The sequence below is a fragment of the Macrobrachium nipponense genome, chromosome 10, assembly GCF_015104395.2.
Source record: "Macrobrachium nipponense isolate FS-2020 chromosome 10, ASM1510439v2, whole genome shotgun sequence".
Lineage (NCBI taxonomy): Eukaryota > Metazoa > Arthropoda > Malacostraca > Decapoda > Palaemonidae > Macrobrachium > Macrobrachium nipponense.
Window position 1 is genome coordinate 68,737,970 of NC_087204.1, and position 27,351 is coordinate 68,765,320.

Consider the following 27,351-nt stretch of genomic DNA (forward strand, 5'->3'; position numbering starts at 1 on the left):
TTGGTGGTTTGATTTGAAGTTTATTCATCACTTTTTCCAAGGATTTGGTGATGTACTGATATTTTGGTAGCTTTTCTGATCAGTTTTTGAGGACCTACGATTTATTATGTTGGACTTTACAGGTTTTAGCATTAGATATTGCAGGGAAGGTTGCAAGACCCGTCTAACCAAGGCAACCTATGATAGTTAAGTATATCTTAAGTACATCTTAGTTTAACCAGACCACTGAGTTGATTAACAGCTCTCCTAGGGTTGGCCTGAATGAATAGTAGATATTTTTACGTGGCTAGGAACCAGTTGGTTACCTAGCAACAGGACCAACAGCTTATTGTGGGATCCGAACCACATTATAGTGAGAAATAAATTTCCAATCACCACGTTGGCAGAGCTGGGAATGGAACTCAGGACAACCAAATTGGTAGGCAAGCACGTAACTACTCGTCCAACGAGGAACTGAATGTGATAGTCACACCATTTGTAAGAAATGTGGAGGACAAGAGAGTTTGAAAGAGCTTGCTTGTGCTGAATGTGTTGGATGAGGTGAGACATGGAAGGTTTTATGGTCCTATTTAGATAAGTTAGATAGGGACAGAAAAAGGAGGGTGTCTGCCAGAGCCGAAGGTAGAGCTCAGAGCTTAAAACCTCTGTCTAATGTTCAAGTTTCTAATAATGACATTCCTTCTCCTTCCCTTGCATTATCCCCCATCCTTAGTCCTCCATATGTTTTACCATCAACTTTTCTGAGCTCCCATGCTTTCGAACCCGATGTCATGGCCAGTCTTGATTGTAAGTTTGACCGTAGATTTGATCTAATGGTCAATTCTATGTCAAGTTAGCAGAGTCGGTGAAGGTCTTCCCTGAACCTGGCAGGAGACATACTGGAGTACTTAAGGAGGTCAGCAGGGATTGCCCACAGGCAGGCAGCCCCTCATCCAATTCAGTGGTTCATGGTCCTGAAAGCCGTTAGAAAGGTGTAGCTGTGAGTGTCCACCAATTATCTTCTGACTCAGATCCTCCAGCCCAGATAGAAGACGCTTTTGGTGCTTTCCGGAAGACTTTCGTCCCTTGAAGAGACATCATGGCAGAGATTCTTTCCCTTTTTCTTTGAAGCATGCTAGAGATCTCTCAGTCAGTCTGCAACCAGGTTGCAGTAAGTGGCGCAGCCTGAATTGAAATTCTCCCGAGCGAGAGGGCCAGATTTTGGTTCCGAGATGTTCATCTTCAGGGCACCCTCAAAAGCAACCAGAGTATTCTCTAGAGGGCCATTCTGTCTTGGAGCATCTGTCTAGCTCTCCTGAACATCTGTCTAGGACTCATTCTAGTGTGGCGCCAGCTTCCAAGCACCCAGTGCCAGCAGCACGTCTAGCACCAATTGTTCAGTTGAGCGTCTAGCTTCCACTGAGCTACTACCTGCTTCTTTGCCCACTCTTGCTACTGAAGATCCATCTTTTACTCATTTTAGGAACCCTTAGATGATGTACTGGGACTGCTGCTTAAGGCTCCCTCTTGGCCTAAACCTTCTCTGTCTTTTCAGAAGAGGAAGAGGTCATACAAGAGCCCCCTCCTACAGCATATACTTCCTTCACATTTTCAGCCAGCAACCCCAACTTCTCCAGCATCAACTTTTGTGATGAGGAACCAAGCAGATGAGCTCTGCTTCCTCAGATGGTTAGGCTTTGAGAGATGTGGAGGATTGGTTTTCCTTGAAGAGGGGGCAATGGAAGGCTGCTTTTGTCTTTCCTCCTGCCAGGCTGCCTACTAGGAGATATCTCTCATACACAACAGAGGTTCCATCCTTGGAAGGTGCTGCCTCTCCCCAAGGTGACCTCTCAGGTCTTATTGACTCAGCTAGACGTTTGAAATTTATGTCAGCAAAGTTTTCTTTGCATCATCAGAATTTGATGATTTGGTTAAACATCTGTTCAAAAGTCCTGGAAGTCCTCAGTTAGCTTGATTGGTTAATTGAAGCGCCTGCTAGAAAGGTATAAGAGTTGACTATTTAGCTACAGATTTGTCTTTTGATTGGTTAGGTGTATTGTCCTGTATGGATAAAGCTGTTAGGGATGGATCCTCTGAATTAGTGTCCCTCTTTGCCATGGGAGTTTTGAAAAAAGGGAAGTGTTAGTGCTCTTTTACTATATAGGAGTCACTTCTGTCCAAAAATTGGAGCTCTTGTACTCCCCTTTGGACAGACAGTACCTGTTTCTACAGTTGGCGTTTGAGGAGATTACCACCGATTTGCACAAGAAATCAACTCAGGACCTGCTAGCTCAATCACAGAGACATCCCAAGGAATTTTCATCTTCCTTGACGAAATCTGTCCCCACATCAGTAAGCCTTTTGGGGACAGGCAAAGCTTTTCAAGACCTCATTCCAAGTTGTGTTTCTCTGCCAGGTCCAGCAAAAGGACATCAACCAAATGATTTACCAGAAAATTACTCTCCTATCCTTCGTGCGCCTGTAGAGGCCAGACTCTCTTTTGGAAAAGTTGCAACAAGAGTGGTGTAGAACCTTGGACTATCAAGGTTTTAAAAGATGAATATTCCAAGAGGTTTACAGCTCTTGAGGAGGAGTGGTAACCCTCATGAGAAAAAGAGTAGGTAGTGGAGGACCAAACTTTAAGAGGATTTTACAACCCCTTGTTCGTAGTCCCCAAGTCATCGGTGGGATGGAGACCTGTTCTCAGCAGAAGTGCACTGAACTTTTACATACAAAAAACGAAGTTCAAAAGGAGACAAATCACTAAGTGTTATTCTCTATCCAGCAGGGAGACAGGATGATCACTAGATATGCAGGATGTGTATTTCCATATTCCATATTCCAGTACATCCAGAATCTCAGATACCTGAGGTTTGTCTTCAAGGGCAGAGTTCCAGTTTTGAGCACTTTGTTTTGGTCTCTCCACTGCCCTTCAAGTCTTCACACGAGTGTTGTCTCCTCTCGTGATACATCTCCTAGGTATAAACATATGTCTGTACCTAGATGACTGACTCTTACGCTCCCTGACACGAGCAATGCACGAAGGACCTACAGATAACTCTTCTTGCCAAAGATCTTTGACTTTAATAAATCGTGAGAGGTCACAGTTTTTAAGTTTTGGGGTTTTTTCCTCCCCAAAGAGAATAGAGTCCTGCCTTCAATTGTTGCAGGATATTCTTTCACTGCCAGTTTGCACTTGAATCGATGGACGAGTCTGCTGGGGATCCTCTCATCAATCGAACAGTCGAACCTCGAGGAACTTCCGACTTCCATTATATTGCACACCAGTTCCAGACCCTCAGCCGTAGGCTACTGATGCCATGATGGTAAGTGGGAGAACTTGGATCTCTAAGCCTTCCCACCATTCAGTATTGATAACACTGATAACTCCCTTTTGACCCCTCATAAAATGGTTTTTGGACCTTCTAAAACTTCTGGACATTCTAAGGTTACTGCCTCAAAGTCCATATCTTGTCAAACAGATTCCATCAAGGCCTGTCCACTCTAGCTCTGACATCTGATAGATTACAGACTGTCCAGAGACTTGTCAGGGTGAAGGGCTTTTCAAAGCAAGCTGCGGAAGCTATTGCAAGATGTAGACATAAGTCTACCAAGCTAAGTGGTCTATCTTCCTCAGTTTGTGCAGCAGCGATGTCTTGTCTCATCTGCTAAAACCATTATAACTCAGATACAGGCAGTCCTTGGTTATCGGCGATCTGGTTTTATGACGATTGTCTAGCTGCATAAAATCGGAGATTTATAATGCCATAACGGGCCAAGTTCCAGTCATCAGCGCCTTATGCAACAATAGAGATATGCCACCATAACATACCCACCCAATAGAGACGCCGTAATAGTGCTTACGGTTGGTGGCAATAACCAGTTATTGGCACCATAAATCGGAGTTTCGGTTAATGATGGTCTTCGCTTATCGGCAAACCCCCCCTCGGGAATGGAACCCCCGCCGATAAATGGGGACTACCTGTAGCAGATATTTTGGCTACAGGTCAATGTTGGGGTTAGTTTTTAAACATAGAGGACTGGATTTTTTATGTAATTTATAAGTTTTCAAGCTTTTATGTGTAAATTAAATAAAATTAAATGATAAAGATAATAATTTTCTCTCTCTCTCTCTCTCTCTCTCTCTCTCTCTCTCTCTCTCTCTCTCTCTCTCTCTCTCTCTCTCTCTCAGCATATGTAATCTTCACGCAGTCCTCTATTTTTACCAACCATTTATTTCTTTTTTTAAGGGTAATGTATTAAGCTAAATTTTGAAGAGATTTACAGTAACTTTAATTTCATTTAAAATTTAGTTTAACACTTACATAAAAATTACTCTCTCTCTCTCTCTCTCTCTCTCTCTCTCTCTCTCTCTCTCTCTCTCTCTCTCTCTCTCTCTCTCTCTCTCTCTCTCTCTCTGTAGCAAAGTGGCTGAGAAGACTTCTAAAAATAGATTGGTTGGTCAGAAGGGGGGAAGAAGAGAACTGTATTGTACGTATACACATACATGTAATCTTCACACTCATATTTTTACCAACCATTTATTTTTTTTTCATAAATAATATATTAAGCTAACATTTAAATGAAATTACAGTAACTCTAATTTTATTTAAAAGTTAGCTCAATATGTAGGGTGCATGATTAGGGTATATTAAGTGTTCAAACTCTAGAAATAAGTATTTATTAGCATTTTTAGAGACCATGCCAAACTTATGCGAAACTTCCCCTTGCGCGAGGGGGTCTAAGTTCAGGGCATTACTGTACTTAAATGGTTAATGGGTCTGGCTTTTGAGTCTCTACATTCCATTTCTCTTAAGAACCTAACAAAGAAGATGTTGTTTCTAGTAGCTTTGGCCACTACTAAACACATGAGCAAACTGGCCATTGACAAACAAATTGGGTTTTCCCAAGGAGATGCTGTTTGTTCCCTCGTACTGGGATCCTTAGCTAAGAACGAGTCCCCTTCCAATCTCTGGCCACGATCGTTCTCTATTAAAAATCTCAAGGATATTATAGGTCCAAAGGAGGAGGGAAGGGTTCTTTGCCTGGTGGGGGCACTGAGGTACTACTTAGACAAGACTAAAAAGATCAGAGGCCCTACCAGTAACCTCTGGTGTTCTGTTAAAAATCCATCCAGACCTATGTCCAAGATTGCTTTGTTTTTCTTTCTCAGAGGCCTTATTATAGAGACACTCTCAAATTCAGGAAGAATTTTTTCCGACTTTTAAAGTAAGAGCATATGAAATCAGGGGTGTTGCCACTTCGTATGCTTTTTGGCATAATTTGTCTTTCGGCAATCCTCCTCACACTATTGAAAGAAATAGAAACAGCCTTTGAAAACTGCAGTAACTTAGGTCAACTTTTGGTGGCTGGCACGGTATTTGGGGAAGAAGCATAGGAAACACACTTTCTTCTCCGTAACTTCTTCGCCTTGAATTTTGGGTGTTGAGTTTCTCTTGGGGAACCTGGGGTTACTTGTACTTGGAGTACGAACAAGTCGGTGATGGTATAGTAGTTTTTAATTTTTGTGTTGTTTGTGGTGTAGGTAACGTTTTTTTTGGTCGTGTATGTTTTCTTTGTACAGCCCCCAGGGCAAGGGCAGTTTATTCTCCAAGATACTTTGTGGGTGTTCAGAGTACTCCTTCACTCCAAAGTCCCCTCTCAAAAGTAGACTTATTGTGGATGCTCCTCTAAGTCACTATGGGTCAAGATGAGCAACGACCAATAGCCAGTAATCACCTGCTTCAGCTATCTTACCACATAAGGGTACAACAGGCTTTTTGTCAAAGCTAACAGAATTTTATGTTACAAATTCATCATTATTACTAGCTGCGTCAGAAGCAAATATGCCCATTTATCCTACCACCTATCAATGTGGGATTCAGCTGTGTAATTACGTAGTAAGTTACTTATGTGAAAATGGTATATATTTTCATAATAAGATTAAGTTTCACATATACAGTAATCCCTCACCACTTCGCAGTTCAGGTTTCGCGGCCTCAGTGCATCACTGATTTTTAAAAAATATTCATCGAAATATAAAAATTCAAAAATACCGCCAAATCGGCAGCCGTATTGCGGAAATCAGCATTGTTTCATTGTGATGTGCAAGAGAAATGGTTTCCCAGGATGTCAGACAGAGAGAAGCTCTCTCAGAGGCTTTGTACATACCCACGGGCACTCAGACAAGGAGCGAGATAAATGAATGAGAGCACAAGTGGATGTATCCCGTGAGCAGATTGGCTGCGCATCATTGCATCCTCTCCCAGCTTCTTCCCTTGTTGTATCTCGCCACTCTCGTTCACGCTGTCAACTGTGTCTCGCGTATCTTAGTGTTGTGTTCGAAATTAACTTTTCATTAAGTCCCCACAATGCCTCCTAAGTGCCGTGCCCCTGCTAAACATTCCTCTAATAAGCCCAAGAGGAAGAGGAAGATGATGACCATCAGTGAAAAGGTCAAACTTTTAGATATGTTCAAATGGCAGAAGTTATGCCACGGTGGCACGCCTTTATGGATTGAATGAATTGACAATGTGCTACATCAAAAAAGACGAAGCTAACATCCGCATAACTGCTGCAATAAGCTTCATTAAAGAAGCGAAATGTCTGGTAACTCCGTGTAATAGAGAATTGTGAAAATGGAAGCTGTATTAGCCTTGCGTGTTGCTGATTTCAGGACAAAAAAAACGTGAGTTTGGACACCAATATGATCAGGAGAAAGGCCAAATCTCTCTTATGATCAAACCTTGTTTGTTGACGAAGACAAAGTAGATGCTGAAGAAGCCGCTGAAGATGATCCTGACAAACCTCAAGCCAGTACTAGCTCTGCCACGAGTGATTCGCCTCCTCAAGGGCAAGGCTTTACAGCCAGCAAAGGCTGGTTCGATAAATTTCAAAAGAGATACGGCCTCAAAAGCATGCCTTTGTATGGTGAGGCTGCCTCTGCCGACACCGATGCTGCTCGTCGTTACGTGGAGGATGAGTTTCCTAAGCTCATCAGTGATGACAGCTACCTCCCTGAGCAAGTTATTAACATGGACAAGAAGGCCTCTTTTGGAAGAGGATGCCTTCTCGTATATTCCTCTTAAAGGATGAAGTGAAGAGGCCAGGCTTCAAGGCCCACAAGGACCATGTTACTCTCAGCATGTCTGGCAATACTGCAGGCTTTTTGCTTAAGCCAGGCCTTATTTATGAGGCCAAAAATCCATGGGCCTTAAAAAACAGAAATAAGGCTCTGCTCCCCGTGTATTGGATGCATAACTCTAAGGCCTGGATAACGAAAGCCCTGACCCTCAAATAGTTCCTCCTTTGCTTCATTCCCCAGGTGAAGCTGTATCTGGCTCAGAAGGGCCTCCCTTTTAAGGTCCTTCTCTTGATGGACTGTGCAGGAGGCCATGCAACAGACCTGCAATATGATGGGGTTCAGATCGAGTTTCTGCCCCCTAACACCACATCTTTAATTCAGCCGATGGATCAATGTGTCATTTGGAGGGCCTCATTGCGGCAGTTGGAGGCGACGACGAAGGCTTCACCTTGAAAAAGTACTGGCGTAACTACGACATTGCGTCATGCTTGACTAATATCCAGCAAGTATTGAAGGACATGAAAACTGAGACCATAAATTCTTGCTGGAAGAAATTATGACCTAACGTGGTGCATGGCCATGCAGGTTTCACTCTTGATGAAGTTCATCACTTGGCAGTGGAGAAGGCGGTGAGGCTGGCTAGCATCATCAGGGATGAAGGATTCTCGACAAGACGGATGAAGACGTCAACGGCCTTATCGATGCCCGCTCGGACCCACTGACAGATGAAGACCTCCTTGAGATGACGAAGTCTGCAAGTGAAGAAGAAAGCGAAGAAAAGCAAGATAAAGAAATTGAAGAGCGTGGCCTTACCCTGGAGAACCTGCAACAATTGTGCAACTTGGCAAGAGCAATGCAACGATTTGCACAGGACATCAACAATAATGTGGTTCGAGCTGTTGAGTTTAGCAACCGTGTTGACAGGGTTATGTCCTTGTACAAGGGCATTTTGCAGCAAAAGAAAAAACAACGACAGCAACTACCCATCACCATGTTCTTCTCCAAGGTAAAAACCCCAGCTACACCATCAGAGCCTCCAAGTGAACCTGGAGCCTCTACGAGTGGAGTGGGAGCCTCCTCTCTGCCACCACCAGCCTCTTCACCTCTCTCACAAGCAAATGTTGACAATCCAGCGCCGATATCTGAGGATGAGGCGCTTCCCGAATTGATTTGAAGGCCTCATTATACTTGTGCAGTAACACCATCATCATTATCATTCATCGAACTGCACAGGTCTGTCATCGTCATCGGCGTCAATGTCATCGTCATTGTTATTGTCGTCATTGTCATCGTCGTCGTCATTACTGGAGTCAAGTCTCGATATACTACTGTCATTGGTGAGTGTAGAACACAATATGTATCGTATGAGAGAGAGAGAGAGAGAGAGAGAGAGAGAGAGAGAGAGAGAGAGAGAGAGAGAGAGAGAAAAAATGTTTAATATTAAGGTTTTATAATTAAATAGATTTAAGTTAAATATATGTGAGTGAGTGAATGTATAATATAAAGGAGATCGGAGCCCTCCCTCCCCTCTAATGGACATTATGCACAAAAGAAGGGATTATCTTTTGTGTTGTTGTTCTTATGGTTCCTCGGTAGAGGGCGGGGTAGTTACTTACACTTAAGACAAATGAATCGCTACCACGAATTTCAAAATTTAGCTATTCTACAAGTAGGAAAGTATAGCTGGGTAATTACTTGGCAAGTATGTGTGAAAAATTTTATTATGAAAATAAAAATTTTTAATTTTTCCTACTGTTATTCATTTGATTATTTCTTTACCACACATGTCTGAATTATAGATTGATACAATGCATGTCATTCATAACATATGTTTTGCAGGTCAATGCTACCAAACCCATGTCATCTCGTTATGAGTCAGCCGAAATCTTCGTTGTTTGTCAGAATTATCTCGATCCTGCAAAGGTTGACCAGGAATTTTTCAATCCTAAGAATGTATTTGAAGAAGTTGACCCAGAGCCAGTTAGCAAGATTAACTTGTGGAAGCCCGCAAAGGTACATTTTAGGAAGTTTGTTAGTGTCATTTGATAATTCAACAATTGAATGGCATTTCAGCTATGATTATTATTGAGTTTTAGTTAATTTTGTTAATCATCTACTACTTTGGTGGTTACTAAGTGTCATCCTAGTTAGATATATTGAAAATGTAGTACGTAATTGTTTTTTTATTTCAGACAAAGACAAAAGCTGAAGGTTATCCAGAAGGAGCAAATGTCTTGTACAACAGAATTCCTGTCTCTGAGTTCATACATGCTTCAAATTATGTAGAAGTTCTTCAGACAGCCACAGAGGTAAGTTCCTTTAAATTTCAAAAGACAAAAAATAAAGAATAAAAGTTCCCTGTTTGGAGTATGGGTTTGCTCAGTATATAATATACTACATGCTGTTCAGAATTTGTACCTCTGGAGAGGTAGAATATTTTACTTGTTGAGAATCTTTAATGAAATTTTTGGGAAAGCACTTATGCTGAGGCTTGCTAACTTTCATAAGGGCTCATTTAAGTAATGTAAAAATAAACACTTGCATTTATTAGTGTATGGAAATCTTTTGAATTAATGCAGTTGTACTTATGTATTTCTGTTCTTTCTGCACTTCCTGTTATATACTGTAATTTCTTCCAAATAAGTCCATACTCTTTGGAAGCTTGAATATCAAGTCAGTGGTCCTTGTAGGCTTGGTCTATATGAATAGGGTTTAACTTCTGAACAGTGATAATAATCCAAGGAAATTATACATGCTTATGGGTTGTAAGACATACGTTATCAGCCTACTCTACATGTATACAAAAATGCTGTATAGTTGTATGTTATGCAAATAAATAAAAAAAAATTTCATATACCTGAGAGTAGAGGTGGATAACTATATGAAAAAGAAGCCTTTTCATAAAAAATTGCCTTCTTTCTTCTGTGTCATAGTTTTATCTTGTTTTTCCTTCTTTCAGTTACACTTTGAAAACGATGAACCTTTGAAAAAACACAAGTTAACAACTGGAAGCATCCTTGAAAGCTGCAAAGATATCAAAGTCTTAGGGAGAAAAGAGTTACGACAGCTCCTGACCTGGAGGAAGGAGGTTAAGGTAATGAGATTGTGCTTTAATGTACAATGGCTTAAGAATTTCTCCTCTGTATTTTGGAAAGTGTTTTCATTCAGTTTTTCATAAAGTAGAAAAAATGTTTGTTTTATATGGGTGATGTAAAATTGTTGTATGTGCTTTATGTTTTTAATGTTTCCAAATTATAGGTTAATTTTCTATAATTAATATATAAATTATAGTAAATTGCTTATTTTTAGCAAATAAAAATGTTTATAATAACCTGACATAACTTTCTTGTAGCTTCCAGTTTATTATGAGGCTTTCTGGATTTTATTGAATTTTTAATTTTCTGTTATATTGCTTATTCACTTGTTTATTTTTTTTAAATTTCCTGTCTTTAGGCTGATCTCAACAATTTTTTTAAAATTTCCTGTCTTTAGGCTGATCTCGACAGCATTGCAAAAGAGAAGGAGAAATTGTTGAAGAGTGAGAAGACAGAAGAATCTGAAAAGCAAGATAAGGCAGGCGAAGATGGAGAAGAGGACGAAGAACTGGCAGCAATCGAGAAGGAACTTGATGCCATAAAGGTAGTACCCTTTTTTATTATAGGGTTAAGGTAGCTGATGGGTTCACAGATGGCTTCAATGCTTGGGTCCTGAGTAGAAGGTTTGCACATAACTTGGTAGATTTTCACTTTCAGGCAACCTTACCATCTGCATAAGGGCTATTTTATCTGCAACCATTTCCAGCTTCCCAATGTTCCTTGTGGAACATATTCAGTTTAGGACATTGACCTTTCACTTTCCTCTGTTGTTCATTAGTGTTAACTAATCAATCATATGTAGTAGTGGAGTCACCATTCTAAATGATTGATGTACATGAGTGTTACTATCCAGGCTTGATTATCAGATTCTATCCAATTTTACTTAACAAAAGGAGTTTCTTTCCAACAATTGGAAGCAGGATAAGGAATATTTAAAAAAAACACACACACAACAATACAGTGTATTTATTTACTGATTGGTGTACAGTACAGAAAAGGGAATGTTGCATTCACTCAACTGTACATACCATAACTCTATGAAAATAAAACAAAGTAGGTGAAGATAGGGGAAATATTGTGCAGGATAGGACTATGTAATGATAAGTAACTTGTGAATTATACTTCTGTTGTCATATTTGATGTGCACATATTTCTCTGAACTTGAAAGGAAAGTATTGCGCAACTGTGTTCATGATCGTGTTATATTTCAGTTTGAACAAGCACGAGATCGAAAGCAGAAGGAAAAAAAGTCACGGAAGTTGAAAAAGAAGCTGTTGGAAAAGATGAGGCTGAAGAGTCTCGTTCCTGGAGACCAAGGTCCTACAGATACCTCGGTAGAACTCTTCAGTCTTGAGAGGTTGTCAAAGGTAAAGAATGGGATTTTATACCAGTTTAAAGTGTTGGTTTTTGGGGCTGGAACTTTTTTCACTTAATGTCAAAGCAAACATTTTTCTTTTATTATAAGCATACCTTATAACTAATAGTTAATATTGCTTTATGTCATGTTTTGGGTTTAGTAATCTATTTCATTCATTGTTGTGGTCATATTAAGCGTTAATGATCAAAACTCTTTACAAGTCCTTCATATTTTTCCTATTTTTATATTTTTTTAGCTTAGTGAAAACCCAAATCATGTAATGTACTTATTACCGAGTACTGTGTTTGATTAATTTGTTTTTTCTTTTTTCTTTTGTTTTTGTTCTTTTAGATTCAGAATATAGACGATATCATAGATCAAGAAGCCAAAGAAGTCTTGTCAGAAAGTGAAGAAGAGGAGGCGGAGAAGAAAAATGAATACATTGTTTTTGATAAAGATAAGCAGCGTTTGGATAGAACAGGAAGGTAAGTAAATTATTAGAAAGTACTTATGATCTGATTATTTAATGTTTCGTTATAAGTACTATTCATGGTTGTGAATTGATCTTAGTGTACCCTCAATGACAAGATTGTTGATAATGAAACTGCAGTGCAGCAGTAGCTCAAAGTACAGTAATAATTCAATCTTACGCGATTCGAGTTGTTCAAATTCTCAATAGCCCGAACATTTCATTGGAACGTAACCAATTACCATAAGTAAGTATTTCACAGATACACAAATGCAAGCATAACATTTTCAAATCCTGGAGAAACCCTTCAAAAGTGTTTGCTTAGTATTTTTTCATATACAGAGCAAACCTTCGGTCTTAACATTAGGCTAATCTTCTAGCTCCAGCTGGAAATCCGGTAAAATTAATAAAAACTTGTGTGATCCAGGGACTATTGGCATCTGTACTTGGTCATGGGGTATTTGGGAGCTCCCACAATGCCTTGGGCATCCTGTGAACGTATCAGTTACTTTCTCACTGTTTTTAAGAGAGGATGTGATTACTCTCTATCTCTTTAAAGCAGTTTAATTGGCCATTTTCCTATCTTTAATTTTCTATATTTTCCCCGGGGTGTGCTCAGTGTGTGTGATGATCTTGTAGGTTTGTATAATAGAGCAGGAGCCAAGTCCATTTTATTTGACTGTCTGAGTCAGGAAGGTTTGACTAATGTTTCTAGACTGAAATTTTGTGTAGATTTAAATAATGCACTGAACTTCCAAATTAAATTCTATTTTAGCTTGTTGTATGATGTTTGTGCTGTTTTCCTATGTGCCTAATAAAAGGTCATAAAGTCTTTATCATATATGTCTGAATTGCTATGAATAATCATTATTGTGATGATTCTCCTGTTTTTTGCAATAATTGGTCATCACAATTATGCCGGATGGCTGACCTTGTATGAAATAAAGTTGCTTAATACTGAGGACACTCACCCTGGCTTGAAAGATCAGGTAAAAAGTGGGTCTTTCAACATTACACGAACATTAAAAGCATTCAGTCAATGTGCTTACATTAGAACTGACCGAAAAAGCAGATGCATCATCAAGACTGTCAGGGATAACATCGATGACTCGTAATTTTGGTGCACATAAGAGGTGGAATATCCTTAGATCAACAAGAAGTGCTCTTGTTGGAAGCTTATAGTGCAAACAGGATTAACTCAACTTGATGAACCAGCCCAAGAACTGAAACCATCAAGAATCAAGAGAGATGCATCAGATTTGAAAAAAATCCTCAATATTATGGACACTACCATGAATCCATTTGCAGATTCTCTTTTGTATTCTACTGGAATTTAAAAAGCTGCATCTAAAGAAGTTACAAGCGAGCTTCTACAAGTGCAGAGGATTGGCAAGAAAATGTACACCGAGTTCAAGGCAGACTGTTTGACTTCCAGCTCCAGGTTTGAGAGCACCAATCCCCAGGAAAGTAGCTAAAAGCTTTTATCAAGATGCTGTAAAAGGAAAGGTAGTGGACAAGGAAAGGAAAAAAATAATAGAGGTGAAAGGAACGAGAGAACTGTTTGGGCAACTACTTTTTCTTGCTGACTTCTCATATTGACTTACCAGCAGTCTTAAGTATCCCTTGACTCCTGTTCCTTTGTGCCTTGGAAATGTAGATAGTTCAATGAGTATGTGTTTTCTGGTGATAGAAGTTCACTCTCGACGTGGTTTGGAAGTCATGTAAAGCCGTTGGTCCCATTGCTGAATAACCACTGATTCCATGCAATGTAAAAACACCATACAAAAACAAACAGTATATACTGCAAAGTCTACACTTCTGCACAAACTGCAAGGAAAAGTTGTAAGTACAGCAACTGAATCTCTGCATGTCGTAGTAATTGATGCCATGTTTGTTATCAGATGTTTGACTATACCTGTTAAATTCAAAGATGCAGCAACATGTATATTAAGAAATATCTGCAGAACATCTGCAACAGAAGTTCATTTTGTCAGTGACACTTACTCGGGAACAGGTATTAAGGAGCTAGAACATGACAGGTGTACCAAATTCTTCAGTGATTGTGGTTCAGTAGCTGGTTTCAACATCACCGGTGGGGAGCAAACTAGACGTAAGAATTTCTTTGCAGCTTTGTCATCCTCTTCCTTCAAGACATCCCTTCGCTTCCTGGCTAAGCGGTGGTGTGATGATCAGTATTGTGATATACTGGCCAGTAAGAAACTATTTTATGCTCTTGATGACAAGTGCTTCTTGTATTCTGTTGAGGATGGACACATGACAAGGAAACAGTATAAGCCACTTGTGAGTTCCCACACTGAAGCTGATACAAGGATGATGCAGCATGTGACACATATTCACAGCCTAAACTCCAACCACATCATCAGTTTAAGAGCAAATGAAACGGATGTGCTGGTGATTCTGTTGTATCATGCCAGATGTCAGCAATTCAAACAATAACAATCAGAGGTATATTGATGTAACATTGTTGGCAGACACTAGGAAGAGAACTTTGTAAAGCATTACCAGGTTTGCACACCTTAAATATTGTAGAGAAATATCCAAGGTTCCGCAGAGCATTTGGAGAACTTGTCTCCTCAACAATGAAGGCACATACCTTGTTCTGGAAGAGTTTGTGTGTGTTTTGTATAGGCAAAAAAAAAAAAATCTAAAGTTGTTAATACAGCTTGCTTCAGCATATTCACTGTGAAGTATCAGTTCAAAGACTCTTATAAACATTTGAAAAATATCAAAGGAATGGGGCCATCTATGCTTCCCCCATACCAAGCAACCCTTCTTGCAAACTTCATTGCCAACATATGGAAATCAGCAGATGAAAGAGACATTAAACACCTAGATCTACATTGTAACGGGTGGACTTAAAAAAATGGAATATATATACATGGTGAATCGGTTTACATGTCCCATGGTTCCTGGTTGTCTCAGTTATCAAACTGAAAAAGTTCCTGATGAGGAAAGTGACATTGATAGTGAAACAGAGGAACGTGATGTGTCAGATGAAGAAAAATAGTTATCAGTTGGAAATGCAGGTCCAAATTCAAAAGTATGTTCTTGATTTAGCTTCTGTGGAACTTCGTCAAAAGTTGCGGTTCTAAAAACAGTTTCAGTGAAATGCCCTCTGCATGGATGTTCTATTCTTTAGAAATTTAGACATAAATAATTTGCAAACTTACATATGTTTCATTTGAAACTGCTTATGTAATTAACTGTTGTGTAGGGGACCACAGTGCCTTGGTCAAGACTCTGGGAAAGATTTGCTTCAGCTATTTGATTTTTTTTCTCAATAATATTGTACAGTATTCATATGTTCTGTTTACCTTGTTTATAATTACTGAATGCATTTGACATACAAAAATGACATAGCATTTTGTTGGGTGACTGAAATTTTTGACATGTTGTTTTTTGGGTATGACAGAGAAAGTGTTATTTTTTATTATGATAAGCATTGATAGTCAATAATGTCGTTCATATATTTTGAATGAAGCCTTTAATTTTCCTTAAGATTACATTTTAATGTACACCATCTTCATGATCAGTTAAGTACATAGCAGACAGATAAATTGCCAGGTATCAATTTGGGAAGTGTATATCATAAAAATGGTCTGGCTGGTGCAAGCAAGAAGTTGATTTTTAAAATCTACAGTAAATTTCAGTCCAGAAACACTTCTCAAACTTTGCTGACTGTGACAGTCAAATAAACAGACCTGGCTCCTGGACTATAAGTTGTGAGAGATCATGGAGAATTTTGCCTCACCAATGAAGCTTTCTTTGGGATCTCACAAGAAACAAAGGAAATGTCCTGGAGCGAGTGGGTTTCCTTGTTCGAGATTTTTAACTTCATCGTCTACGGATCCTTACTCAGTGTGCAGTAGGTTCAGAGAAAACGTATATACAATTACTAATCCATATTCAATTTGTCGTTGTTGGTCGGTGGAACAATGGAAAGTTTTATGAGACCCAGGGTCATTACAAGAGAAAGGAGATGACCAAGTGTCTTCAGCTCAGCTTCTTTTGTTCTTACAGTGCATGATGCTGTTCCATATGTTTTGTCACCTGAATTGATGCTTCTCATACCCCATCGGTTTCTTATAATGATACGTTGTCGGAAGCATCAGGTGGGATTTTGGGCGGTTTGTACCTAATTATGCTTCTTCTATCCCTGCGGGTAGAGGGGAGCATTGTCAGGGGTATCAACCTGAGATTGGTTGTTGTCTTACTGTATGACATCACACTTCCCTCCGGCTCATCCGTCTATGAGTGTCCCTCCTGCCCCTGGTCTGCAGTTTATTGAATGGTGAGCACTACGGCAGCTGTAGTGGTGCACATGATTCCAACGCCACAGAATTTGGAAATTAACTTTGTGGCCCGTACAGGGATTCCATCAGTATCTACACAGCGTCTTCCATCAAGCACGGTGACGTCACAGCCTACTTCCACTCTCACATCTTGGTACCAATGGATGCAACCACAATTTCAGACTCAGTCGCATGCACGTTTATGGAGAAATTACAAGCTAAGGAAGAGAAGATAAATAAGAAAGGCAAGAAGGTAAGATGTAAATTGTCTTCTTCATCTAGTTTAACGTCATCACAAGATTCAATGACGTCAGTGCATGCACCAGTCAAGTGTTGGAGGATAAGGAAGTGGCTGGGACTATGGTGCTGACCATGATGCAAAAGACGGTTGGGGGTTAACCCACAGTTGTTTAGAGAATCAGCAGTGGGTATGCATCGATCTTCAAAGGCTGGGGAGCAGGCTCCATTCTCTCCTGTAAGACTTTTCAAGATAAGGAGGAAAGATGATAACACTCCAATTAAAAGGTTGAATAATGCAGCATTGGTAATCCTGCCAAATACACTGGTTAAAGTGGCAGTTTGGGCCAGGACCAGAAATTCAAGGTCAGCTTCCCCAATGGCCATTGTTGATGATAGTAGAAACACTGATGAAGTAGTACATTCTACTTCAAGGGAGCCGTCATCCTGGAGGAATAGACAGTGTTCACGCTCTAGATCAAGAAGCATTGAAAGGTTTAAACATTCGCATTCTCATGGTGGGTATTGAAGTACTAGCCAGCAGAACATAAGTGTCGTGGTCATAGTATTGGGCGACTGTGAATTCCATGGACGTTTGTCAACTGATGGGAGTGATATACCTTCATCGGTGGCCAAACAGAATGTTTTGGAAGCAGAAGAACGGGAAAATCAAGAGTTTCTGGCTTCATATGCAGAGGTCTCTCAGGAGGTCTGAAACTCCTTCCAGCATTGCTTCTACTGGAATTGAAGCTATATCTATTGGGACTAAAAAAAGGATGTAAAGGTGTCGTATGAATTACCATGCTCAAGTCATGCAGAATCTGTGTTGCAGTATGTTAACGCATGGATTTCTGGAAGGGATAATTCTTTGCGATCAAATAGATCATTCAAGTTCCTTCCTCCTCTGTTGCTGAGACATAGGAAATATTATGCGGCACCTGTTGTTCTGTTACTAGGGAGATAAATCAATCCAGATGTGGTGAGATTAAGACCTGGCTTAACCTTAGATCAGGTGAAGATGGTATGCCCCTGACTTTCTTGTCAAGAAGATGCTACATTAGAGGTAACAGCTTCGATATTTCAAATGGCTCTATGGTTAGACCTTTGGCCAACAGCAGTGGCTAAGATTACATCTTCAGAGTCAAGCAGGAGATTAGTCGATGAGACAACCTTTATCAGATTGCTTCACTCTGGTTCCAAAGCAATTTCATATTTGACAAACTTGATTGCCAATGTATGGGCTAATATCCTGTTGATGAAGAGATGCAGCATTGGCTAAATTAAGCCATACTTTAGTTGTTCCTATACGATATACAAACCCTCTGTCCTTTACATAAGGAATTACTTTCAGCGGAGGCTAGAATATGGCCGTTAAATTCTTGAACAAGGTAATTAGGCAGTAACTACCATTTAAGTGTGGGGTTCCAGATTGCATCCTGCCTCCTTAGGAGTCCATCACTTTTCTTACTATGTGCGCTGTTTCTAGGAGCACACACTTCTGCATGAGCCCTGTAGCTACTTCAGCTTCTAGTTTTTCCAGATTCCTTTTCAGGGATCTTGGGATCGTTCCTGGGGTTCCTATGATGATGGGTACAATTTCCACTGGCATATCCCATATCCTTCTTATTTCTATTTTCAGGTCTTGATACTTATCCATTTTTTCCCTTTCTTTCTCTTCAACTCTGGTGCCCCATGGTATTCCAAGATACTTTATTCTTGATTTTGTCAATCAACATCACGTCTGATCTGTTTGCATGTATGTATCACCCTATCTGTTCTGATACCATAGCCCCGGAGGATTATTATTGTAATTATTATTATTAATGATAATAACAATAATATAACTGTAATTAAAAAATTTGCATGTGATATTTACATATAACCAAAGCCCAACCAAGCCTCCATTTCCTTTCTAGTCGGTCAAGAAACCAGAGCTCAGAAAAGTCTGTTCTTTGCTTATTGATTCAGAAGTGCATATAATTTTAAGTTCCAGTTAAAAAATTTCTATTTAGACTGTGGGATAATGATTTATTTTGCATGAAACATAATCGTTTTATTTCGCCAATACACATTGGCGCTTCTTACAATTTATGATCTTTTGGCTAGCTTCAGGAATTTTGTTCTTTGCTTATTAATTTCATTATCGAGGTTCATGTACATAAGTTGATAGCTGAGTGTACAATTTTAAGTTTCAATTAAAAACTTTTTAGTTTATAACGTGGAACAATGATTGTATTGTGTGTGAAAAGCCGTAAACCAACATTTTGTTCATGAAACTTACCTGTCAGATATATATATAGCTGTATTTTCTGAAGTCCGACAGAATTTTAAAAACTTCCGACACACGCAGTGGTCGGCCAGGTGGTTAGTACCCATTCCCGCCGCTGGGAGGCGGGTATCAGGAACCATTCCCATTTTCTATTCATAATTTTTCTGTCGCTGGTGCTGAAAACACCTGTTTTCAGTACCTCCGTCTTAGGATTTTGGAAACTTCATTGCCGCTAAGTATCCTAATTGTCTTTTGATTTATTTACTTGGATTTGTGGGATTTGTGGCTAGGCATACGCTATCTTAAATTGATTTGAATTTGATTCATTTTTGCATAAAATATCTGAATCTAGTTAGGCTAGTTTCAGACGGGGTTGTCTGCAAAGATAGGGAGGGTGTGGCTACCGAAAGCTTCGGTAGATCCGCACTTGTATGTACGAGGGGTATGGGTCTTGCTTCTTTGTTGAGATTTGTCATGTAAGGAGTGTGAGACTTTGTCTATTCCGTAAGGAAGACGTATGATTCGTATGTACGCAATTAATCAGTAAACATGTCTAATTCCGTAAGGAAGACGTATGATTCGTATGTACGCAATTAATCAGTAACAAAAGTCAGGGTAGTGAACCTGCTAACCTTCCTGTAGATTTTATTTTGCCTAACCTGTAGTATGGCCTACGGGCTATGAATATGTCTACGAGAGGTGCTCGCTCTCCTTCATTGCTGTGAAGTGCTACTTCTGTAATTGTTACTCCTAACCCTGCAGTGTTGCCTTCGGGCCCTAAGCAGTGTCTGTAGAGGAATTGCCCTTTCTCTGATACTCTTTCGATTCGTATCTTAGAATCGAAAGTGCTTGCTTTAGAGAGTAAAAGTGAAGTGCAGAAGTGCAGTGATACCCCTTGTGTAGTGGAGGGTGCGTCAGATCGGCCTCGTTTCGCCTCTAGGCCGGGACCTCTGCTTGACTCCCAGGACCCGGGGAGGGAGCATGTCGAAAGCCTAAGGAGGGTTACAAGGAACCCCCACCGATCTGGCGTGCCTTCGGCAGTTTCTGATGAAAATCCCAGACTGCCAAAGTGCGTGCGCGTGCACGAATCCTGAAAGATTGCTTCTCGTCCTCCGAAGCGTCCTCCCCATGCAGGGGTTGGAGCTTTCGGAAGGACTCGCGCCCTCTAAATAGAAGCTTTATAGAAGAGGACGCTTCACGTCCTCTCTCTCTCTCTCGTTATGCGTTTCAGTGAGAAGTAAGAAGGCGAACGTCTCCGCCTGAACTCGTGTCCGTCTTTCCACCGAGAAATACGTAAGAGAAGTCATAGTAGCAGGAAGCTTTTGAGAGCGGACGCCCGGGACGCTCGGATGGACTCCAGGCGCGCGCGGGTGCGCGCCAGTGGACGCCAAGTGCGCGCCAGTGGACGCCGAGCGCGCTCCAGTGGACGCCGAGCGCGCTCCAGTGGACGCCGAGCGTGCACCAGCGCACGCCAGGTGTGTCGCCTGGCTGAACGTTTCTGTTGAACTCTTCAAGCTCTTGTTTCAGATATGGGCCTAAAGAATGTTTATCTCTACCTCCGGTGATACCTTCTACCTCACCTGCAAAGAATGTGAAGTAGGCAGTGCTTCGGAGGAAGTTTAAAGTGAACAGACAACTTCTTCTTCGAAACCCAGCAAAGGACATCGGGTTTCGTGAATTCAAGAGGTCTCTGTCAATTAATATTGCTTTTCGCATAGGTGGATGGAGTTAAGGAAAGCTCAAGGGAAGATCTCGTTTGCTCTACCGCAACCTTTGCCATTCTGCCAATAAATTTAAGTTGCCACTACCGCAGTCAAGACTTTGCGATAAGGCAGTTACGGGTTATGTAAGGCTCGATGTCCTGCACGTCAGGACTCTCGGCAACGTTCAGTGGGATTCTTGCAAAGGCACTCATCAAAAGGACGCTCTTCAGGAAAGCGCAAGACAGGACTTCCTTTGCCATACTGCCAATAAATTTTAAGCTTTAGCAGGCATTAGTTGTGATACGGGAGAGGAAGCTGGTTGGAGAGTTTCTTCCTCTTCCCAGGATAATTTTGCAAGCTTTTTAGCCCATCTGAAAGGGTTTTTCAGATGATAGATTTTGTTAGTTTCTAGTCGGGTACTACGCTGCCGAATTGAACATCGTCGTTCTACCTGCCGTAAGCCCAGTCTCTTAACAGGATTCTTGCCCCTTCCTCGTTTGAGACGGGAATCGGAAAAATTAAATGCTTGACTCCTGGATTACGTTTTGTCAATTCAGTGACTTTCCCCCATTGACAATATACTTTCGTTTTGTCAAGTAAGTGGGTATCCCCTCATTGACAAAATATCTCTTTGTCCCGTAAATGGGTTAGTTCTCATTGACAAACATCTCATTAACTTGATATTGCGTAAGCGAATAAGCTCTTATTGACAAGATTCGGAAGAGCTCTCATTCGTCATTCGCAGACTCGTACAAGAAATAGACTTGTAGACTACGTCAATGAACGCTTATGTCCAGTAACATAAGAAGCTTGAGCTGACTGCTTCGATTCTCTTAAGTTTTGTTCATGAAACTTGCCTGTCAGATATGTATGTAGCTGTATTTCCGAATTCAGCTATATATAGTCTGCCAGGTAAGTATGAACAAACTTTATTGTGATATAATTTCATATTTTGCCTTGCGTTATTTTACTTCTGGTTGGTTCAAGTCATATACGCTTGCTGTAGTTACCTCTTCGGATGGCAACCGAGAGGTCTATTGTCTATTTTAAGGACATTTAATCGTTACTCCCTGCAGCCTTCCAGGAGTTTCCGATTTATCTTTTACCGTTGTATGGTAGTGTTCTGACGACACAAACGCATCTATATATTTAGCGTTTTCTGTTTCGCTTAAATATACCAGCTTGAGAGTCTTTCTGCTCAAAAAATAACGGACCTATTTCTTCGTAGAATAGGGTAGCTGGCAACCCAGACATAAAGTTAAGAGACGACGTTCGTAATTCTGCTGCTGCTGCTGCTGTCACGCTGTGTCTGTCCTCCAGTCCAACCGAGCCAGTAAACAGATCGGGCGCTGTCATGCGCGGTAGGTTACGTCTCTCTCCTCCTGCGGGATTGACTGACTAACCGTATCTCTGTGCTGGCGGTTACGTCTCTCCTGCGGGATTGACTGACTAACTGTATCTCTGCCCTACAATCACGGACTTTAGCCTAAGATTGAGGGGATTTCTTACGTGAATGAATAAACGTTGCATTCGTTTTGCCTTACTATGTTCAACAGAGTTATCTCTTAATCCTTTCGGTGCTCGTTACCGCACTGGTATAGGAACTACGAGTCTACCGCAACATTGCACTTTTATATGCTCTCCTGCTTAGGCAAAGCGCAGCCTTATTAGGGAAGTAAGCATACTCGGGGAGGGAATGGATGAGCTTGCTGGGGACCATTTCCTTCCTGAAGAAGTTTGTTTCCCCGAATAGACTGCAATTCAGACCACAGTTTTTTCCTACCGGGAAACTGAAATATTATTCAAGATCTAGGAATGCAATTCGAACATCTCTCAGTGCGTTTATCACTGAGGTGATAGAAAGAAGGTGCCGGACATCTGGATAGGGTTTCAGATGTCCTGGATCTTAATCTGAAAGAAGTAAAAGCGATTCGGTAGTCCCTCCAGTCCTCGTAACGAGTTTTGGGAACCAGTGGTCCAGATCAACTCTGATATTCCACAGCTCTCTCATATCTTAAGAAGTATCTTCTCTCGGTCCCTGTTCGAGTTTACGAGAAAGCCTATATAACAACAGGCGTAGAATGTAACGATCCTCTAGAGGTTCGTTACCGGATTGCAAAAGTCCGTACGAATCGTCTAGATCGACGGCAGCAACTATTGACTTCCGAGTGGAATCTTTCTTTAGAAGTAAGTGAGAGTTGTGGAGACTTTAGGGACGCCCTTCATTCTTCTCTTCGATATGTTGAGGACGAAGAGGCTTCTTCTTTTCTGCTCCCTTATTCTCGATCCGGGATCGGTACCATTAAACGCCATCCTATGATTATTGAACGGGGATGGATATTTAGTCTCTTTTCCCCTTTTTTCAATCGCTTAGGAAATGTAATAAGAGGATTTATGACGTCACAGGGAGCGACAATGACGCTGATCGCCCCATGTTGGCCTTCAGGATCCTGGATTCACAGAGGTCACATACTTCCTAGTTCACTTTCCAAGGACCTTTTCCGAGAGAGTCGGTCTACTCTAACTCGAAAGGTACCTATAACTACCTATATACATCTCCGCTCTGAGTCTGACTACGTTCAGGCTATCGAGATGTTGACAGGAATAAGATTACCGTCTTCCATTTCCGTCTGAAGAATGGGATAAGCTGGCAGTCACAACTATTAAAGATACGCAAATATGTTGTTGACGGCATTTGGGCTCAGAGGTTTGCGTCTGTCAAACAACAAAGCCCTTCACGATCTTTGAGTTCTGTGGAATCTCGAACCTCGCTCATCATCTACTTTTTGTCTCACCTGTTTTCTCGGAGTCAGACACTCGTGCGAGATCAGGCGACATATAGTAGCCCTGAGTTTCTTGTTGACGAAGTCGGTTGCGTTTATACACCCCCGATGATCGTGTAACATGAGACCAGGTTGGACTGTCAGGCATTCTTCCTTCGGACTGAATCGCCTTTTGCTCCTCGCTCCTTTCTCCTGGCACCAGAAGCTCGAGTCAGGAGTTGATTCGCTGACGACGTTGGGTTGCGTTGATACACCCCCAAGGTTTGCTTAGATTGAATCGCCCAGGCAGTCCAGACACATCCTTCAGCGAAGAATAGTGCCTTATGGTCTTCAGGGTACAGCCTTGCTGTCCTTGATTCGTCTGACTGGTCAACTGGTCGGTCACCTGACTTTAGTACAGACGGACTGACTGTGCATGTCCAGATCGAAGCTTTCAATATGGAACTTAGACGTAGTCTGAAGTTCTTGATGTCAAAGCATTCGAACCTCTCCTACCTGTTAACTTCTTGCATGTGATCAGGAGGCCTTCTTCTAACCACCCTAGATACGACAAAGAGGGTTAGTGAGATTTTAAGCCATCGTCACAAGTTTTGGCTTTAGAGAACACAAGGCGGTGTGCTCTCTAACCCTTCCGTTGTGGCCTAAGAATGGTAACCCGTTTTTGTCCTTGGGCCAGGAGCTTGGAAGCAAGGATGGCACTAGTTAGTGGGCAGGAGCCAGAGAGAGTCCTGTGCCCTGTCGGGTCTCTCAAGTTTTATCTACATAAAACTCAAGAAAGTCGAAGTCATTCGGGCAATCTGCAGTGTTCCGAAAAAGACCAGACTTGCCCATATCGAAGAACAGCCTGGCTTTAGTGTTGAGGAGTTCTTTCAAAAATGCTCCTTCATTGTGTTTGCACAAAGATTTGAAATCTTTTTATTGAATGCTCACGAGGTGAGGGCGCGGCCTCGGAAGCATTTCAACAGAGCATGGCACTCAGCAACATCCTGAGTACCATGTTTTAGCGAAGCAACTCTGTGTCACTTCACACTCCCTGCGAGATGTGAAGATGGCATATGAGATCTGCTGCTCGCTAGGGCCATACGTGTCTGCAGACACAATCTTGGGGGCAAGAAGTACCACTCATCTATCCTGTAGAAAATGGTTAGGAAGAGCTCTTAATTTAGTTGTTGAGTCGCCGACAACGGCGACTTCTTAAAAAACTCTTAAGCCTTAGTTAACCACACCTTAACTTTGGCTAGGTTGGTCAGGTGGTGATATATATATTTATATATATATATATTTATTTTTACTTCTTAGCCCTCATGGTATGGTCAATATGGTCTAGTCACGTCGTGGTCTCGCCCTGTTGACAGATCATCTGGAGTGCACCAGCTATAGGTCTCTACCTCGCTGGCAACTCTAGTAGCACAAGCAGACTTACGTGGCAGTAACCACGAAGCCAGCTATGCTAACAGGTGGAACCAAGATGTAAATCATCTGCATTGCAATTTGTTTCCCAAAAAATCCTTCATATTCTGTCCCTTCCCACCTCCAAAGGTGGGATTCAGCTATATATATATCTGACAGGTAAGTTTCATGAACAAAATGATATTGTTATGATACAATAAAGTTTGTTCATACTTACCTGGCAGATATATATAATCAAGTACCACCCACCTCCCCTCAGGGGACAGTGGAAATAATTTATGAATAGAAAATGGGAATGGTTCCTGATACCCGCCTCCCAGCGGCGGGAATGGGTACTAAACCACCTGGCCGACCACTGCGTGTGTCGGAAGTTTTTAAAATTCTGTCGGACTTCAGTAAATACAGCTATATATATATCTGCCAGGTAGTATGAACAAACTTTATTGTATCATAACAATATCATTTTTCGCCAGTACACATCAACACTAATGATTTAGGATCATTAGCTCCAAGAGTTTCTTTCTCCACTTATATGGAGACATCAAAGTTGAGAGCTAAGTGCATAATTTCTAGTATCAGTTAAATATTTTTTGTTTGGACCATGGAACAATGATTTTATTGTGTGTGAAAAGCTGTAAACCAGCTTTTTTGCCAGTTATTATTATTATTAATAGGGGTTAGTTTTTCCAGACCTCTGAGTCTCAAGTAGACTCTTCTCGGGCTGGTTCTCCAGGGATCAATCCTTGAGGCTCCTGTCAAGAAGAAAGAAAGAAAGAAAGAAAAAAAAAATTAGACTTTATTTGAAAAACCTGTCTTATTTAAAAAATTTATGATTTTATTAATTGAAAAATCCCTGCTTTCAGCAAGAATATTTTTCATTTCCGAACTCTGCAGATAAATAGATCTTTGCTGGGTCCAATTTGGGCACTCAACAAGCAAATGCTGCACTGTCATGGGTGTTTGACATCTGTTACATTTCACTGGGTCAGCATGTGGTGTTGACATCAAGTGACCATGTGAGAATCTTGTGTGTTCTATACGTAGCCTTGCTGGGATCACCTCTTTTGATCTTTCCTCCTGTGAGGATGTCCTCCATGCATAGACTTCAGTTTTTATGTTTTTAAGTTTATTTGTTGTTGGCACCGAGGCCCATTCTTCTTTCCAATCCTGGTAAATCAAGTGTTTTAAACAGATTTTACCCAGTCTGGACACTGGGGCATATGAAATTGTTGGAGGGATAGTGCAGGCTAATTTGGCAGCAGAGTCTGCATATTCATTTCCTTTTATTCTCACGTGTGCTGGGATCCAACATATTTCCATTGATATTCCTGATTGGAGGAGTTGATGAATTTTTATTTGAATTTCCTGTACTATTTGGTTTCCTGGCTTATACTGTCTTATTGCATCTATAGCGCTACGTGAGTCACTGAAAATAACAGAGACACTTGCTTTTGCCTCAGATATCATATCTAGAGCCATCTGTATGGCTGTGACTTCAGCAGTAAATACTGATGATATTGAAGGTAGGTTTTTTTTTAATTAACATATTTTTCGAATATGCAGATGCTCCTACTCCAACATTATTTTTGGAGCCGTCTGTATATACCATAAATTTGTCGCCTTTTCTTCTAATGTGATCCAAAGCATGTTGGCGGTATATTTCCGTACTTGTCATTTGCTTTTTGAGTAGGTAAGACAGGGAGGTACATATCTTTACTCGATTTATAATCCATGATGGTGGCAATTCCATTGGTGGGTGAAAAATTGGATCCATATTATGTATGTTCATTATGTATCTAGCTCTTTTTGGGAAAGAGCTAGTACTATTAACTGCTGTTACTTGATTACAGTTTTGGAAGCAGTAAGCTGCAGGAGACGATCCTGTTTGCATTGAAAGACCTCTTTGTATTGTTATTAAATTACGGTGATGTTTTAAGGGCAAAACACCTGCCTCCACCAAAAGTGAGTTTGTTGGGGACGATCGGAATGCTCCTGTGCACAATCGCACGCCTTCATGGTGCATTGCATCGAGAGATTTTAATGCAGATTCTGAGGCGGATGAATATATTGGACAGCAGTAATCTATTATGGATAAGACTGTTGCCTTATATATCATTAATAAAATGTCTCGCTTTGCTCCCCAATTAGTGTGTGATAACTTTTTTAATATGGCAAGGGCTTTGATGCCCTTGGCTTTAATGTATTTGATGTGCTCTTTCCAATTTAAATGTTGATCAAATATTACTCCTAGATACTTGATTTTTGTACAAAATTGTATTTCAGTGCTATAAAGATGCAGTTTGATTGTTTGGTTCTTCATCCACCTTTTGTCTTTGTAGAAGACGATTGCTTTTGTTTTATCAGTTGAAAATTTAAATCCAACTGAATTTGCCCAACTACATATATTTGAAATGGCAGTACTGAGAACTCTCTGAGCATGTCTCAAATTACTACTCGTATAGTAAATGACAAAGTCATCAACATATAAACTGTTTTTTACACCACTTGGTAAATTTATAGTAATGTCATTGATTGCTAAAGCAAACAATGTACAGCTTAAGACACTACCTTGAGGGATTCCTTCTTCCAGTTTATAGGTTACTGAGTAGGAATTTTCTACTCTTACTTGAAAAGTTCTGTTTGTTAAGAAGT

At 40.7% G+C, this 27,351-nt stretch overlaps 1 protein-coding gene across 1 annotated transcript in view; it reads left to right on the forward strand.

The window, feature by feature from the left end:
• The window catches only part of LOC135223993 (pre-rRNA 2'-O-ribose RNA methyltransferase FTSJ3-like), a 90,166-nt gene that overhangs the window by 24,181 nt on the left and 38,634 nt on the right, over positions 1–27,351 (forward strand). Inside the window, exons 4-9 of the mRNA XM_064262915.1 lie at positions 8,903–9,076; positions 9,256–9,372; positions 10,023–10,157; positions 10,556–10,702; positions 11,370–11,525; positions 11,867–12,000. Of these exons, the coding sequence (XP_064118985.1) occupies positions 8,903–9,076; positions 9,256–9,372; positions 10,023–10,157; positions 10,556–10,702; positions 11,370–11,525; positions 11,867–12,000 (863 nt within the window). The remainder of the gene's footprint in view (positions 1–8,902; positions 9,077–9,255; positions 9,373–10,022; positions 10,158–10,555; positions 10,703–11,369; positions 11,526–11,866; positions 12,001–27,351) is intronic.